Source organism: Cricetulus griseus, chromosome 5 (assembly GCF_003668045.3).
Source record: "Cricetulus griseus strain 17A/GY chromosome 5, alternate assembly CriGri-PICRH-1.0, whole genome shotgun sequence".
NCBI classification, from domain to species: Eukaryota; Metazoa; Chordata; class Mammalia; order Rodentia; family Cricetidae; genus Cricetulus; species Cricetulus griseus.
In genome coordinates, this window is record NC_048598.1 from 190,055,516 (window position 1) to 190,069,243 (window position 13,728).

The following is a 13,728-nucleotide window of genomic DNA, read 5'->3' on the forward strand; positions in this document are numbered from 1 at the left end:
GGGAGCAAAACCACTGATTGAGGCTGGAGAGGCGCCTCAGCTCTAAGTACCTCGTCCGGCTCTGGCGAGGGTGACAATTCAGTTCCCAGCACTACCTAATAGCATTCCTGTCAGGTATCCCTCAGCCACCTGTACCTCTAACTGTAAGGGATCTGTTGTCTTCTGGTCTCTACCTGCACCTGCACTCTCACACACAGACCCTCACACAGACACATATACACATAACTAAAAATGAAATAAATTGTTAAAAAGGTCGGAGGAGTCTGGAGAAAGGGATACGCAGTTAAGAGTACTTGCCATTCTTTCAGAGGACCCTAGTTCTGTTCCTATCGCCCGTGTTGGGCAGCTGATAGTTGCCTGTAACTCCAGCTCCAGGGGATCATACACTCTCTTTTGGCCTCTGTGGACACACATGTGGTATACATACACAGGCACATATGTGTTGATTTGGTCAGAGCCCTCACAGACATACCCAGAGGTGTGCTTTGCCGATCTCCCAGGTGCCTCTCAACCCAGTCAAGTTGACAGTTGAGACCGTCCATCAAGAGTCTTTTGTTAAACTGGGCAGTGGTGGCACACGCCTTTAATCCCAGGACTCAGGAGGCAGAGACAGGCACATCTCTGTGAGTTCAAGGCCAGCCTGGTCTACAGAGTGAATTCCAGGACAGGCTCCAAAACTACAGATAAACCCTATCTCAGGAAAAAAATAAAATAAGAGTTGTGTTGTTTTCCTCTGAAACTCTGCACAGCTCCCATTATCTACCAAAGGAAAACTAAACTTCACCTGGCGTTAGAAATCCTTCACGTCTAAGACTCCCTTGTTCTTACCCCTCCCAGGCTTATGAGTTCCTCCTCCATTTCTTGTCACTAAGCCTTTGCCTCTGAACCAAATCTCCTCAGAATACTTGTCAGCTTGGCATGGGTGAGCATATGAAATGAAATACTGCCAGACTTTTCTGACCCCAACTGGTTTCCTTGCACCCTCCTGCCCATCACTGCCCATCAGCACCACTGTCCTCCAGTGCCCTTGCTCAGCTGCCCGTCACGTGAAACCCAACACCTGCTGGCAGGCTGGCAGGTTGTGAGGGCTGAGAGGGACATAGGAGGAGCTGTTGTCTAGGCTGGTGTGTGTGTGTGTGTGTGTGTGTGTGTGTGTGTGTGTGTGTGTGTGTTTGTGAGTATGTGTCTATGTGTGTCTGTGTGGATGGGCTTAATCTTGGAAGTGGGAAGAGGACCACCTGCTTCCTGTGGGCTAGGACACTGGGACACAGGCCATACTTGTCCCAGGGCTCCCAGATCCTCTCCCAAGTCCCCATGTCTCATTCCCTTATCGCTCTGGTTCCCAGCCTTCTGGGTCCTGCACTTGAGTCCCAGCCTCAGATTTCCTACCAGCTTCTAGACCTCTTTCTTATCATGGGCACCTTAGCATTCGCTGGGGTCTGGCTTCCAGAGGCTGTGGGTGCACCCCTAGCTATGTCTTGCTTCTCCACTCCTTTCCAAGCTTGGCATCAATGCTGCCTCCTCCAAGAAGCCCTTTTGGATTTTTCCCAGTTCTTCTTTGAGCTCCCAGGTCGGTCTTTTTGCACCAAGGTCTGGGATTCTCTTGTTGGCAGCCCTCCCTCTGTTCTGCCTGGTAATCCCAGAACAGGCCACACTGTCCAGTGCCAGCACCATATCCAGCCTGTGGTCAGCTAGTGTGGGCTGGGCTCAGGGGAAGCCCCTGGCTAAGTCCATTCCAGCTTTCACTGCTTCCTTCTCTCCATCTAATTGGTACCCACCCTTGTCACCAGCTGCTTCGAGCCTGCAGACTGAATCTGCTGCTCCTGTCTTGCCAGACTTCCTTGGGATCCCTGCTTGCTGGTGAAGGCCCTTGTGCTGAGCAAAAGCTACAGAAGATAGCCCCCATGCCATGGCAGGGTGTGTATGGCAGAAGGAGGGATCAATTCTTCCTCTCTGCCCACCCACCTTCTCTGCTGTGGCCTCAGCCTCTGCTGGCCTCGGAGCTCAGCAAATGGCTCTTCCTGCATGGTGACAGTAGGGGCAAGCCTGTAGGTCTGGGGAAGGGTAGTTGCTTAGTGTTCTATCTCCTCTGGGACCTGACAGCTCCTTTGCCCTCAAGGAAACATCGAGATTACATGTATGAAAAGAGCAGAGGGTCTGGGGTGCTTTCTTGTCGCTCCAAGTCCAGCCTATGCTTCTCCCAGCAGGGGTTAGGTGGGCAAAGGCAAGATCACCCAGTAGGTCGCTCAGCTTTGGGGAGGAGAGCTTTGTCCTTGTCACTGCACAGGCAGGGTGGGTTCCTTAGGGGTGTGGCCTCGGAGGCTGAATTTCCCTTCTTCCCCCAAATTAAAGGGTCTCTTGGTTTGCAGAGGCTAACAGCACCCGGTGAGACTCATCTCCATGGCTTCTGCGGGTCCTCAACATTCTTATCTGTAAAACTGGAGTGAGCAACACATCCATCTTGCAGGCGTGAGGACTGTGGCATCTCCTACACACATCTGGGCATGAGACATACTGCACCTTAATTTTTATTATTAGTCAGAACAGATCTCTGACCAGCACGAGGTTCATCCCCAGACATATTGCAGGGCCCTGATCCTGGTGGCGGGTGGCACCCTGCATGTTGGATGCTCAGTCTAGAACACTCTGCAAGTGGCTTTGCATCTTCAGTCTATCCTGGTCATGGAGGTATTGCAGCCTTCTTCATTGCTGAGTGGGACACAGGTTCTTATCTGGGAGCCTGACACAGCCACTGCCCAGAGAGGGTGACTTGCCACATCCTGCCACCCCACAGAACAAACCAAACCTCTTCTCTCTTGTAAGGATGCTCCCCACTCTTCACTTAACCTGATCCCACACAGAGACAGGGAAAGGGGGAGGAGACTCTTTGAAGTTCTCCACTTTAATAACACCTGTGAGTGGGAAGTCTTTGTATACACTATTGTCATCCTTGCTAACTTTTATCGTATGAAGTAAAAAAGAGGGGTGGGGACTATTTTACATGCAGCGGGTGACAAAGCATTTACTTGCACGTTTTGTCAATGCGCTTAGAAACGTGTGTAAGTTGAGCGCAGCAGGGATTGCTGTATGAGTGAAAGGAATGCATAGAGTCGTCATGTGATCTGCCTGAGGTCACCCACTGTCATAGAGGGCCACATTTGAATGTCCCTATCCATCCACCTAGAAGGGGCGGAAACAAACAGGCTGCCAGGACATGAGTTGGAGGAAGCTGGCAACTAAGCTTGAGGTTAGGCCAAGGGGAGCTGCCAATAAACCAAGTAGGTGGGCAGTAATAAAAGAGAACAAAATAGATTCTATTGTCTGCAAAAAATGTAATAATAGTGCATAGTTATTGATGGTCAGCCCAGTGAAGGCCAGGCGGCATGTTAATATGTGACTTACCGTAACCCTGCTATTGTAACCATTACCTTCCTGCCTGTCATAGGCCTGATGTGCAGAAGTCACATGGGAAAGGTCACCCGAGGGTGACCCTTTAGTCCATAAATGACCTCATAATTGGTCCCATCGCCTGATGAGGAGGCTAAGCTTATATCTGTGAGATGGAATAATAGTAGTGACAGACACTGAGGTTCCCTGTCTGCTGTGCCTCATGCCCACCCTCAGGCAAGCTGAAGACAAGATGAGATTAAAGATGCAGACATCTATGAGGACCTGGTGTACCCCTGAGAGATGATGGGGTGCAGGGCTGGTGAGGTGAATCAAAGGGTAAAGGGGCTTACTGTGTGTTCCAGTTTCATCCTGAGGCTGTGATAAACAGAGTGTTTAGCCATTATTTGGCTTATGCTTCCGGGTCACAGTCCCTCACTGAAGGAAGCTGGGACTGGATCTCAAGGAAGGAAAAACCATGGGGGAATATTACCCTCTCTGTCTCTGTTCTCTTTTGCCTCTCTCTCTCTCCCTGTCTCTTACCTGCTTAGGGATGGTGCTACCCAAATGGGCAATGGACAATCAGGACAATTCCTTCACAGGCATGGCCACAGGCCAATCTGACCAGGAAGATCTCTCAACTGAGACTCTCTTCAGATGAGTCTAAGTTTTGCCAAGTTGGCCAGGATACCTCATAAGCCTGACTACATGAATTTGATTTCCAGGACCCACAGTGGGAGAGAATAGACCCCCTAAAATTGTCCTCTGACCTTTACATATGTACCGTGGCATATATGTACCACACACACACACACACACACACACACACACACACACACACACACACACACACACACTAAAGTTAAAGAGAGAGATGAGAGCAGAGACCAGGAGAGACAGGCCAGATTGGATGGATGTAGTCAAGGCCCTGGATGTCCTTTAGTGAGTCACCCATTAGGAATGGACTGTAGAATTCCTGTCACCCGTGGGAGCAGGGCCTTGAAGCAAAGGGCAAAGCAGTGTGACTGATTCCTTAGAGCCTTGGCTGGGTGGGGACCACAAAAGCATCTCACAGCAGACTTGAGGGTGTCACCTCATGACACACACACACACACACACACACACACACACACACACACACACACACACACACAACCACACGGTGATGCACGCTGCCTGCCCTTGTTTTCTTCTGAGTTAAAGTCTGAGGGTTGACCTGCTAATACCATGGTACAGGTCGTGGAAGGTACATCCCGGGAGAGAGTGAGCTCTGTCTGAATTGGAAGCTGGATGCAGCGGGTGGTCAAGGACAGGGCTAAGCTCCAGACCTCCCTCTCCCTTCTCAAAGCCCTTAGCGGTTTGCTCAGGGGCACGTCAGAGGAGTGCCTTAAACCGAGCTGCAGTATCTCTACCCTAGAAATGCCAGCTCTTGGCACTGTGCCTGGTGGTGTTGTGTCTGACCCTGGGAAACTGGCTGTTGTATCCACAGAAAATCTGCCAGCTGGAGCCTGAGGGACGAGTGAAGGTGGAACTGGCCCTTCGGGCAGCTGAGGCCCTTCTGGCAACCTGCCAGGAGGGCCAGAAGCCTGAGATCCTGGCCCAGCTGAGGGATATCAAGTCCCAGTGGGAGGAGACGGTCACCTACATGACTCACTGCCACAGGTGAGGATGTCAGGGGTCCTCACAGCTGCGTGCTCAGCTTGCCCATCACTGTACCATCTTGGGACCCCTGTCTGAGTGACACTTCTTCAGGCTTAGGGGTCCTGGGAACAGCATGTCTGTCCTCTTTGGATTCAGGCCAGCGCCTCTTTCTGATAACATACAACCATAATGGTGATGATGGGTGGACACTGGAAACTTCACTCATTGCACCAGCAGTCCTAATGGGCTTGTGTATGTGTCCCTCTACAGAACATTGGGAGATGGCTCAGTGGGTAAAGCGCTTGGTATGCAAGTATGAGGACATGAGTTCAAGTCCCCAGAGCTCATGTACATCTGAACATGGTAGTGCATGACCGAACAGAGCTGTCTGCCTTCCAAACCCTTTTCTCTGACATCACAAACAAGTATCTTGATGTTGACTGCAGAGACAGGGCCATCTCCACATTAGAGAGGCAGATACTGGGGCAGATGAAGGGGCAGAGCTACCCTGAGAATTCACATAGGCCCTCAGTCCTCTATCCCTACCCAGTGGCCACTAGTTGGCCCTCAGATAGTTGTACCTAATATGAGACACAGTCTTGGGGCAATCTCCTTATTGCTTTCAGGCAGCATATGCTAAGGGCCTGGGGCCACTGTGGGCAGAGTGAGGATTTATGTCCTGGCAGTAGGAGTTCAGAGCCAGAATCTGGGGTGCTGGTGGCTTGGGGCCACCTGAGCTTCATGTCCCCAGTGGGTACATATAGAATCTGGGCTTGGCCTCATCTGGGAGATTACTTACAGGATGCAAGGTCTCATGGGAAAGGAGCGCCTAGAATCTGGAGTGTGACTCAGAGCAGAGAAGGCACCTTTATGTCCCTCTAACACGACCCTGAGTATCTGGGAGGGGGCAGCGACAGGGTCTCTATGCCCAGGATCCAGGGGCAGGCGTCTGAGCCCTGCCATCTCTCCCACAGCCGCATCGAGTGGGTGTGGCTACATTGGAGCGAGTATCTGCTGGCCCGGGATGAGTTTTACCGCTGGTTCCAGAAGATGGTGGTCACACTGGAGCCCCCTGTGGAGCTGCAGCTGGGCCTGAAGGAGAAGCAGTGGCAGCTGAGCCACGCCCAGGTATTGCTGCACAATGTGGACAATCAGGCCGTGCTCCTGGATAGGCTGCTGGAGGAGGCAGGCTCCCTGTTCAACAGGATCGGGGACCCCAGCGTGGATGAAGATGCCCAGAAGAAGATGAAGGCTGAGTATGATGCTGTGAAGGCCAGAGCCCAGGTAAGTCGTAGATGGCTCCATCGCCCATCCACCTGTCTTCCGCTCACTCATAGTCAATCCATCTGCCCATTCTCTCATCAGCCACCTACTATGAGTCTATCTGCCCACCCACTTCCCACTCAGCCTCCTGGCACCTCTGCTCCCTTCCCAAGTGTATATTGGCAAGCCTACCATTCGCTCCTTACCACCCGCCCCATCCATCCGTCTACACACTCTCCTATCCCCTACCCACCTGGGCACTCACTCATCAGTCTACCGCTCCCTAACTAAGTAGTCTATTTGTCTCTTCCGGCACTTAGCCATCTACCCCGCCCATCAAGCCATCCTCCCGTGTAGTAATAGCATCCATCTATTTTCTTGCCTGCCACCTACTCATTGTCTGCTGTCCATCCTCACCCACTTGTCCATCCATCCAGCTCTTGGTAACCCATCCAGCAGTCTTGCACCCATCCTTCCACCCGCTGTCCATATGCCCAGAAGCAGAACCCTAATCTGACTCACAGAACTGTTTATGGGACCCCCTCCCCCTCCACCACACACACATGAATGCTCCTGGGGACATGTGGCTGCCTGGGTTGCTGGCCTGTGTCAGGATGAATTGGACAAGGTAGTATCAGGTAGATACTTGGCTCTTGTAGATATTGGCCCTCTTTTGGACTACCCTGTCCCATGGCAGGCACATGAGGGATTGTCTCTCCAGGTCTGATCCTCCAAGCCTGGCTAGGAAAGGTGTCTGGCTGTCCCCTGTGACTTACAGAAACAGGTGCTCTGTCAATCAGCAGAGCCCTGGGTACAGGGAGCAGGAGAGAGGAAGTGTGAGTTTTGTGTGTGTGTGTGTGCACGTGTGAGTGGAAGATAGGCTTCAGGGGAAGTTAATTGAGTACCACTCCCACCCCAATTCTGAAGCCATCCTGGCTCATGGCCTCTGGGAGTCTCACTGTCCTCTCATAAGATCCGAAGCCCAACAGAAATCATAGTTCTCAGGGTTTAGCACTGTGTTTCCTAAGCATCTTCCGGTCTCTACCCCTTCAGTCCTCCAGCCTTCTTTCTTACAGTGTACACATACAGGGTCGATGTCAGCAGGTACATTTACACAGGCTAAAGACGAACAATAATAATTAAAAAAAAAAAAATCCAAATGTCAGTCACCACCGACCTAATGGAAAGAGCCAGAAGTTCTTGACTCCCAAGGTAGACTTGGATCCTGGGGCTGTCACTACACCTGAGTCCATCAGTAGGGTTGAAGGAGTGGGTTGGGGTGTGGCTGTTCTGAGCATTAGCACAGAGAGGGGATTTGGGGCTCCTGGAGGAGCTGGGTGTAGGGACATGAGGCCTCCATGATGAGACCAGCTGTGAACCCTTGACTTTCTCTTCTTGAACCCCAGAGGGGTTAGAGGGAGTGTTTGAAGTAGTCCGATGGTTTTGGAAAACCCAAAGGTGGCTTGGCCCATGTGACATCACACTCAGATGTGTGTGTGTGTGTGTGTGTGTGTGTGTGTGTGTGTGTGTGTGTGTGTGTGTTCTTGCAAGCTGAAAGTGGGTATTGGATCTCATGAAGCTGAAATTACAGGCACTTATGAGCTGCCTGACATGGATGGTGGGAACCGAATTTGGATCCTGTGTAAGAGCAGCAAGTTCTCTGAACTACTGAGCTGCCTCTCCAGTCTTCTCTCCTTCTACCCCGTGCATCCTGGCTGTCAGGTTTGGCAGCAAGGGGACAGTTACCTGCTGAGTCATCTCAACACCCCGGTTTGTTTTTATGAATGTCCAACATGTGAGACAGTGAGCCTCTGATATGGGTGGGGACAGGACCACCCCCTTTGGCTTCGGGGACCACCCCTAAGAAGCTTCTAGGCCCAGTGTAGATGTGAGCAACAAGAAGGAAGCACAGGCAGGCCAGCTTGTGCCAGAAATGTCTTCCTTGTTTGATTTGAAACCATTGCTTCCGACTGGCAAACAGCAACATCCTCCCTCTTCCGCCTCTGAGAAGGGCTGCCTGGCATCAGGCCATGGGTCCTAGACTTTCTGCAGCCCTTTTTGGGGGGCATAAATCCAAGCCACCCGGTTAATTGCTTGGGTTTCAACATTGCTGATAACTCTGCTTGCAGCCGATGGTTTAATTGTTTGGTTTAATGAGAAGGCGGAGCCCTCAGCCACTCCTTGCCCTGTCACCCTCCCACTGGCTGAGCTGGCTTTGAAATGGCTGTGCCTGGTGCTCAGCTAATCTGGATTCCTGCCTACCACCACTTCTTGCCAGCGCCTGCTCCTCATCACAGGGACTTTTATTTACTCTGGATTTTACTGGGTGCCAGCACCTCATCATTCACACAGGCAGTGATAACCACCATCCTGGGAAGGGGGGTCCCTACCCACCCTCATCTATCACCTTCAGCATTAGGCTTCTGAGGTTCCTGGTAACCCACTGTGACTCATCCGTGAGCTCTTCCTGGGATTGGAGGAGCTGTGTGTGCAAACCACACCACAGGAAGTGGGGACCATTAAGGGAACTGAAGAGGCTCCATCAACTTTCTGAAGGTGGAGGGCTGACCTGTGAAGGCAGTGGTCCCCGACAAGGCTCTACTTTGGGATGCAGGTGGTCCTTATCTTGAGATTCTCAGCTCTCTCCTAAGTAACCTGGTTCCTAGTCTTGGCTACCCCATCTCTGAAATGGGGAGATTTTCTTCTGCACAGACTGCTGGGGAAGGTTTTCAGATCCACCTGCCTGCCCTCCTCAGTGGAGGGCTTGTGACTCAGTTTCCTACAGGCTCCAGGTCTTCCTAGACATGTAAGGTCACCAACCTTTGGCTGTTGTCTTATCTGGCTTTACATATTACTGCTTGGTGTTGGGTTAAGAACAGTTTACAGGTGTTTAAACGAGCAGGACAAATTTAGAAGCTGATTATTTCACGACATGCAGAAGTGAACGGAGTTCAGGTTCTAGGGTTCACAATGAAAGGTTTCATAGGAACAGGGCCGTTCTTTTCCCCGCTGTCTGGCTGCTTATGAGGCACAATGTGAGTAGCTCCCGAGTGAGTAATGGCAGTAGAAGCCACATGACAGGAAAAGCCAGAAGCAAAGCATTTGGCTTGATAGAAACAGCCTGGGGTCCCCCAGCTTGAGAGTTCCCCCTTTATCCATATGTGAGGATGGAGAATGCACTGCAATGGTTGCTGTCTGGCTCTCAGCTTGGGCTCTGGAAGAGTCCTAGACTCGCCTGACTTCAGTGTGCGCCTTTTCAGGACAGTGACCCTATTTAATACCCGTTGTTCTATGATCCATGGGTGTTAAGAAGGTTGTGGCTAGCAGGGCGTTGGTGGCTCACGCCTTTAATCCCAGCACTCGGGAGGCAGAGGCAGGCGGATCTCCGTGAGTGCCAGGATAGGCTCCAAAGCTACACAGAGAAACCCTGTCTCGAAAACAAAAACAAAAACAAAACAAAAAAGAAGAAGAAGAAGAAGAAGAAGAAGAAGAAGAAGAAGAAGAAGAAGAAGAAGAAGAAGAAGAAGAAGAAGAAGAAGGTTATAGCTTTTGGATGTGCAGCCACACAAGGTGCACAGTGAGTGAGTCGCCAGATGCTTTCCTGCAAACTCCCTCTGACTTACTTTGCTCCTATAGTGCTGCAACGCAAACTCTGAAGTGAAAACTTCCTAGGGAAGAAGATCACTCACCCGGCTTTTACTCTTCCCGGTCGGTGCCCATCCAGGGAAGTCAGGACAGGAACTGAAGTGGAACCCACAGAAGGATGCTCCCATTTTGCTTTTTGGCTTCCTCTCTAGGTCGCGCTCAGCTATCTTTCTTATACAGCCCAACCCTCCACATCTCTGGCCGTCCTAGTTGGGTGACCTTGGGCATGTTACTTCACTCTCTGGGCCTCAATGTCCTTGTCTGTCAAGTTGAGATAAAAATGACAACCCCTTATTGGATGGGCAGGGAGTTTACAGAGTTTGCATGGAACATTCTTAGCAATGCCTACAACAGGGCGAGCGGTAAAGGCGAGGGCAAGGACAATGGCTCAGGGGGACAGCGTTCTGTGGATGGTGTTACTCCCTCACCCTAGTCAAGTGGCATTCCTCAGACATATTGGGAAAGAATACCATCTGTACGGCTGGCGATGGCAGGTGCTGGTATGTGTGGGACTCCAGTGCCTGGTTCTGACTCTAGCATCCCTGATGGGCACTCTCACACATCCCTGTAGATCCCACCCCCACTCCCTGACAAGCAGGTTATTGCTCTCTGACCTTAAAGCGCCCCAGCCACAGGCAGTGGGCTCCTCGCCAGGCTGGGGACCCTCATGGCAGGCGATTCCTCTTGCAGCATAGGGTGGACCTCCTGACCCAAGTGGCCCAGGAGCATGAGCAGTACCAGGAGGGTGTGAACGAGTTCCAGCTGTGGCTGAAGGCGGTGGTGGAGAAGGTACACAGCTGCCTGGAGCGGAACTGCAAGCTAACTACGGAGCTTCGCCTCTCTGCACTGCAGGTACATCACTGTGACCCAGGCAGGACACTGAGTCCCAGCTAGCGTGTCTTAAGGCCTGGCTGAGGGAGAGCCTACATGTTGCAAATGGGGATTATATTAGTTTCCACACCAGACGCAGACCCCCACAGCCCTCAGCAAAGACTCCTGGGAAGAGAGTCGGGGAATCTAGTACAAAACATTTGGGGTTGTGGCTGACAGATCGGACACTTGGACTTATAGGATTCCAGTAGCCTGGTCTAGACCCATGGGTCTCGGTGCGGGGCACATGGTAAGTCAGGAGGCATTTTTATTCATTACAAGTCTGAATAGGTGTTGCCCCTGGCTCTCAGAGGATGGAGGCCAGGGATGCAGCTACACACCCTACAGTGGCAGAGTAGTACCTCAGTGGAGAATCATCCCACTCAAATGCCAATCATGCTAAGATGAAGAGCTTTGGGTGGGCACCGTGCTGTGGCCAAGGGAAGTGGGTCCATGCCACCTTTCACACTGTATGGCCCTGGGGAAGCCTCCAGATCCTGCACCTAGTAAGTGTATGCAAGGGTTTTGGCACCAGATGTATGCAAAAGAGGTGCAGTTAAAAAAAAAACAAACCTGCTGAATTTGACTATTCTGTGGTATGATTAAGGGGAAGGTTTTCACTGAGAGAGAGAAAACAGTCACCCATCTGGTAGAGTCCAGGACAGAAAAAGAAAGAAATAGACTGAACATGTCCAGCAGACTGGATATGGCTAGGGCTGGCTTCAAGAAAGGGGAGATTAGTAGGGATAGAGAATGGAGAGCGCATAGTGAGACTAGCAGGAGCTGAGAATAGTGAGGATAGCCCGGTTGTAGAAAGAAGAGTATGGCCCAGACTGAGCTCCTTTCTGGATGTTTGCACTGCCTGTTGGAGTCTGGAGAATTGGAGCTTCCTTTGGACCAGACAGCAAGTTATCTTCATCAGTTCAAGAGCCATTTCTTAGCTTTCCCTACACTGTGTGCTGGGCTTGTTAGTTCATATTTAAATCAACTGGCCTTTGAAGAAGGTGGTGAACATTGTTAGAAAGAAAACTGAGAGTCAGGTGGAGGTGCACAGGCGTTAGCCCAATGTCTGGGGGTTTAAGGTGGGAGGATTGCAACTTTGAGGCTAGCTTGGGAAAGATAAATATAAATAAGTATGTATGCCTATAATCAGATCCTGTCACAGAAAAAGGAGACAAAAGAAAACTTGAGTCACTGCTGTAAATGGCAAAGCCAGTACTATTCATAATTAATATAGAAACTTAAAAACCAGGCATGGAGCTGGGCGGCAATGGTGCACACCTTAAATCCCAACACTCAGGAGGCAGAGGCAGGCGGATCTCTGTGAATTCAAGGCTAGCTTGGTCTAGAGAGTGAGTTCCAGGACAGCCAGGGCTATAAAGAGAGAATCTGTCTCGAAAAACCAAAACCAAAGCAAAAAACCAACCAACCAATCAAACAACAACAACCCCCCCAAAACAGGTGTGGTTACATATACTTGTAATCCCAGCACCTGGGAACTCCAAGAATCAGAAGTTAAAGCCATTTTCAGCTATTTATTGAGGCCAACCTGAGCTACAACAGCCACACACACATTCTCCATATATCTGCACAGATACAGCGATATAGACATGCATTTAAAGTCTAGCTAGATATCGCATACACACACATACAGTGAGGCTCAGTGCCCCTGATTCTTTGGGCATATCTTGCTGATGGCTTCAAGTTGATTTGTTTTAAACATTAGCAAATGTCAGACAGTGCTGAAGACAGACATACTCAACAGAGACACTCAGTGGCTTGGAAGAAACTGGAGGGAATAGTTCCCATTTACACGTCCACAGTACCTAGGGCAGACCATCCACCCTTGGCATGATCCCCAGGTCTGTCCTGAGAGCACAGCTAACCTTTGCTTTCCTGCTGTCTCCCCCTCAATCACCCTGGACAGGACATCGCCAAGGATTTCCCCAGGGGCGAGGAATCTTTGAACATATTGGAGGAGCAGGCTGAGGGTATCATTCAGAACACCTCTCCCTTGGGTGCAGAGAAGATCTCAGGGGAGCTGGAGGAGATGCGGGATGTCCTGGAGAAACTGAGAGTCCTCTGGAACGAGGAGGAAGAGAGGCTGCGGGGCCTGCTCCAGTCCAAGGGGGCCTGTGAGCAGCAGATCCTGCGGCTGGAGGCGGAGCTGGGAGAGTTCAAGAAAAGCCTCCAGAGATTGGCCCACAAGAGCTTGGAGCCCGTGATGAAGACAGCCACAGAGGATGAGCTGGTGGCCCACTGGAGACTGTTCTCGGTAAGCACAGGGGTGCACTGGGCCTCAGGTTGCCACTTGGAGATACTCTATGACAGAGAGTCATAATCGGCCTTACGCACACTCTCTGATCCTTTGGCACCTGAGCTCCCGGAAAGGGTCATTGAGAAGGAAGGTGTTTATTCTCATTTTTCAGAAGAAGAAACTGAGGCCTGAAATATTTTTCCCCCCTTGCAATCCCTAAAGCCACACAGTAAGTTGGTGGCTAATTAAGACCCAAGGAACACAGGTCATGCAGACGTGGGCTTGGAAGCTCTTTCCTTACTCATTATGGGATAAGGGACGAGTGTTCTGGCCGGGAGCAGTAAGGTTAGAGGTGGAAGGAAGCACATAGTGGAGAGATGAGAGGCAAACACAGGGCGGGCAGGGTCTGTGGAGGTAGAGCAAGGACACCCATTTGGGGAAGCTGGTGTGAGCCCCTATCCACTCGGGAAGTCTCAGTCACCTTCATGTTACTATAACAACAGCAGCACCAACCGACTTACAAGGAACAAAGTTTTGCTGCAGCAAATGTTCCTGAGGAGTTGTTAGAGATCCAGTGACTGCATTTCTTTGGGCCTCTGGCAGGGCCAGCCTACCATGGTGAGAGTCTGTGGCAGAGTAAACCATTCACCTCCTAAGCCAGGAAG

General features: G+C 51.0%; 1 protein-coding gene across 4 annotated transcripts in view; it reads left to right on the top strand.

Annotated features, from left to right (window-relative positions):
* Syne3 (spectrin repeat containing nuclear envelope family member 3) overlaps window positions 1-13,728 on the top strand; it is an 81,303-nt gene that overhangs the window by 32,862 nt on the left and 34,713 nt on the right. For all 4 annotated transcript variants that reach the window (XM_027416469.2, XM_035445505.1, XM_027416471.2 and 1 more), the window contains exons 3-6: window positions 4,877-5,049; window positions 6,003-6,312; window positions 10,627-10,788; window positions 12,734-13,081. In XM_027416469.2, coding sequence (XP_027272270.1) covers window positions 4,877-5,049; window positions 6,003-6,312; window positions 10,627-10,788; window positions 12,734-13,081 — 993 coding nt within the window. The remainder of the gene's footprint in view (window positions 1-4,876; window positions 5,050-6,002; window positions 6,313-10,626; window positions 10,789-12,733; window positions 13,082-13,728) is intronic.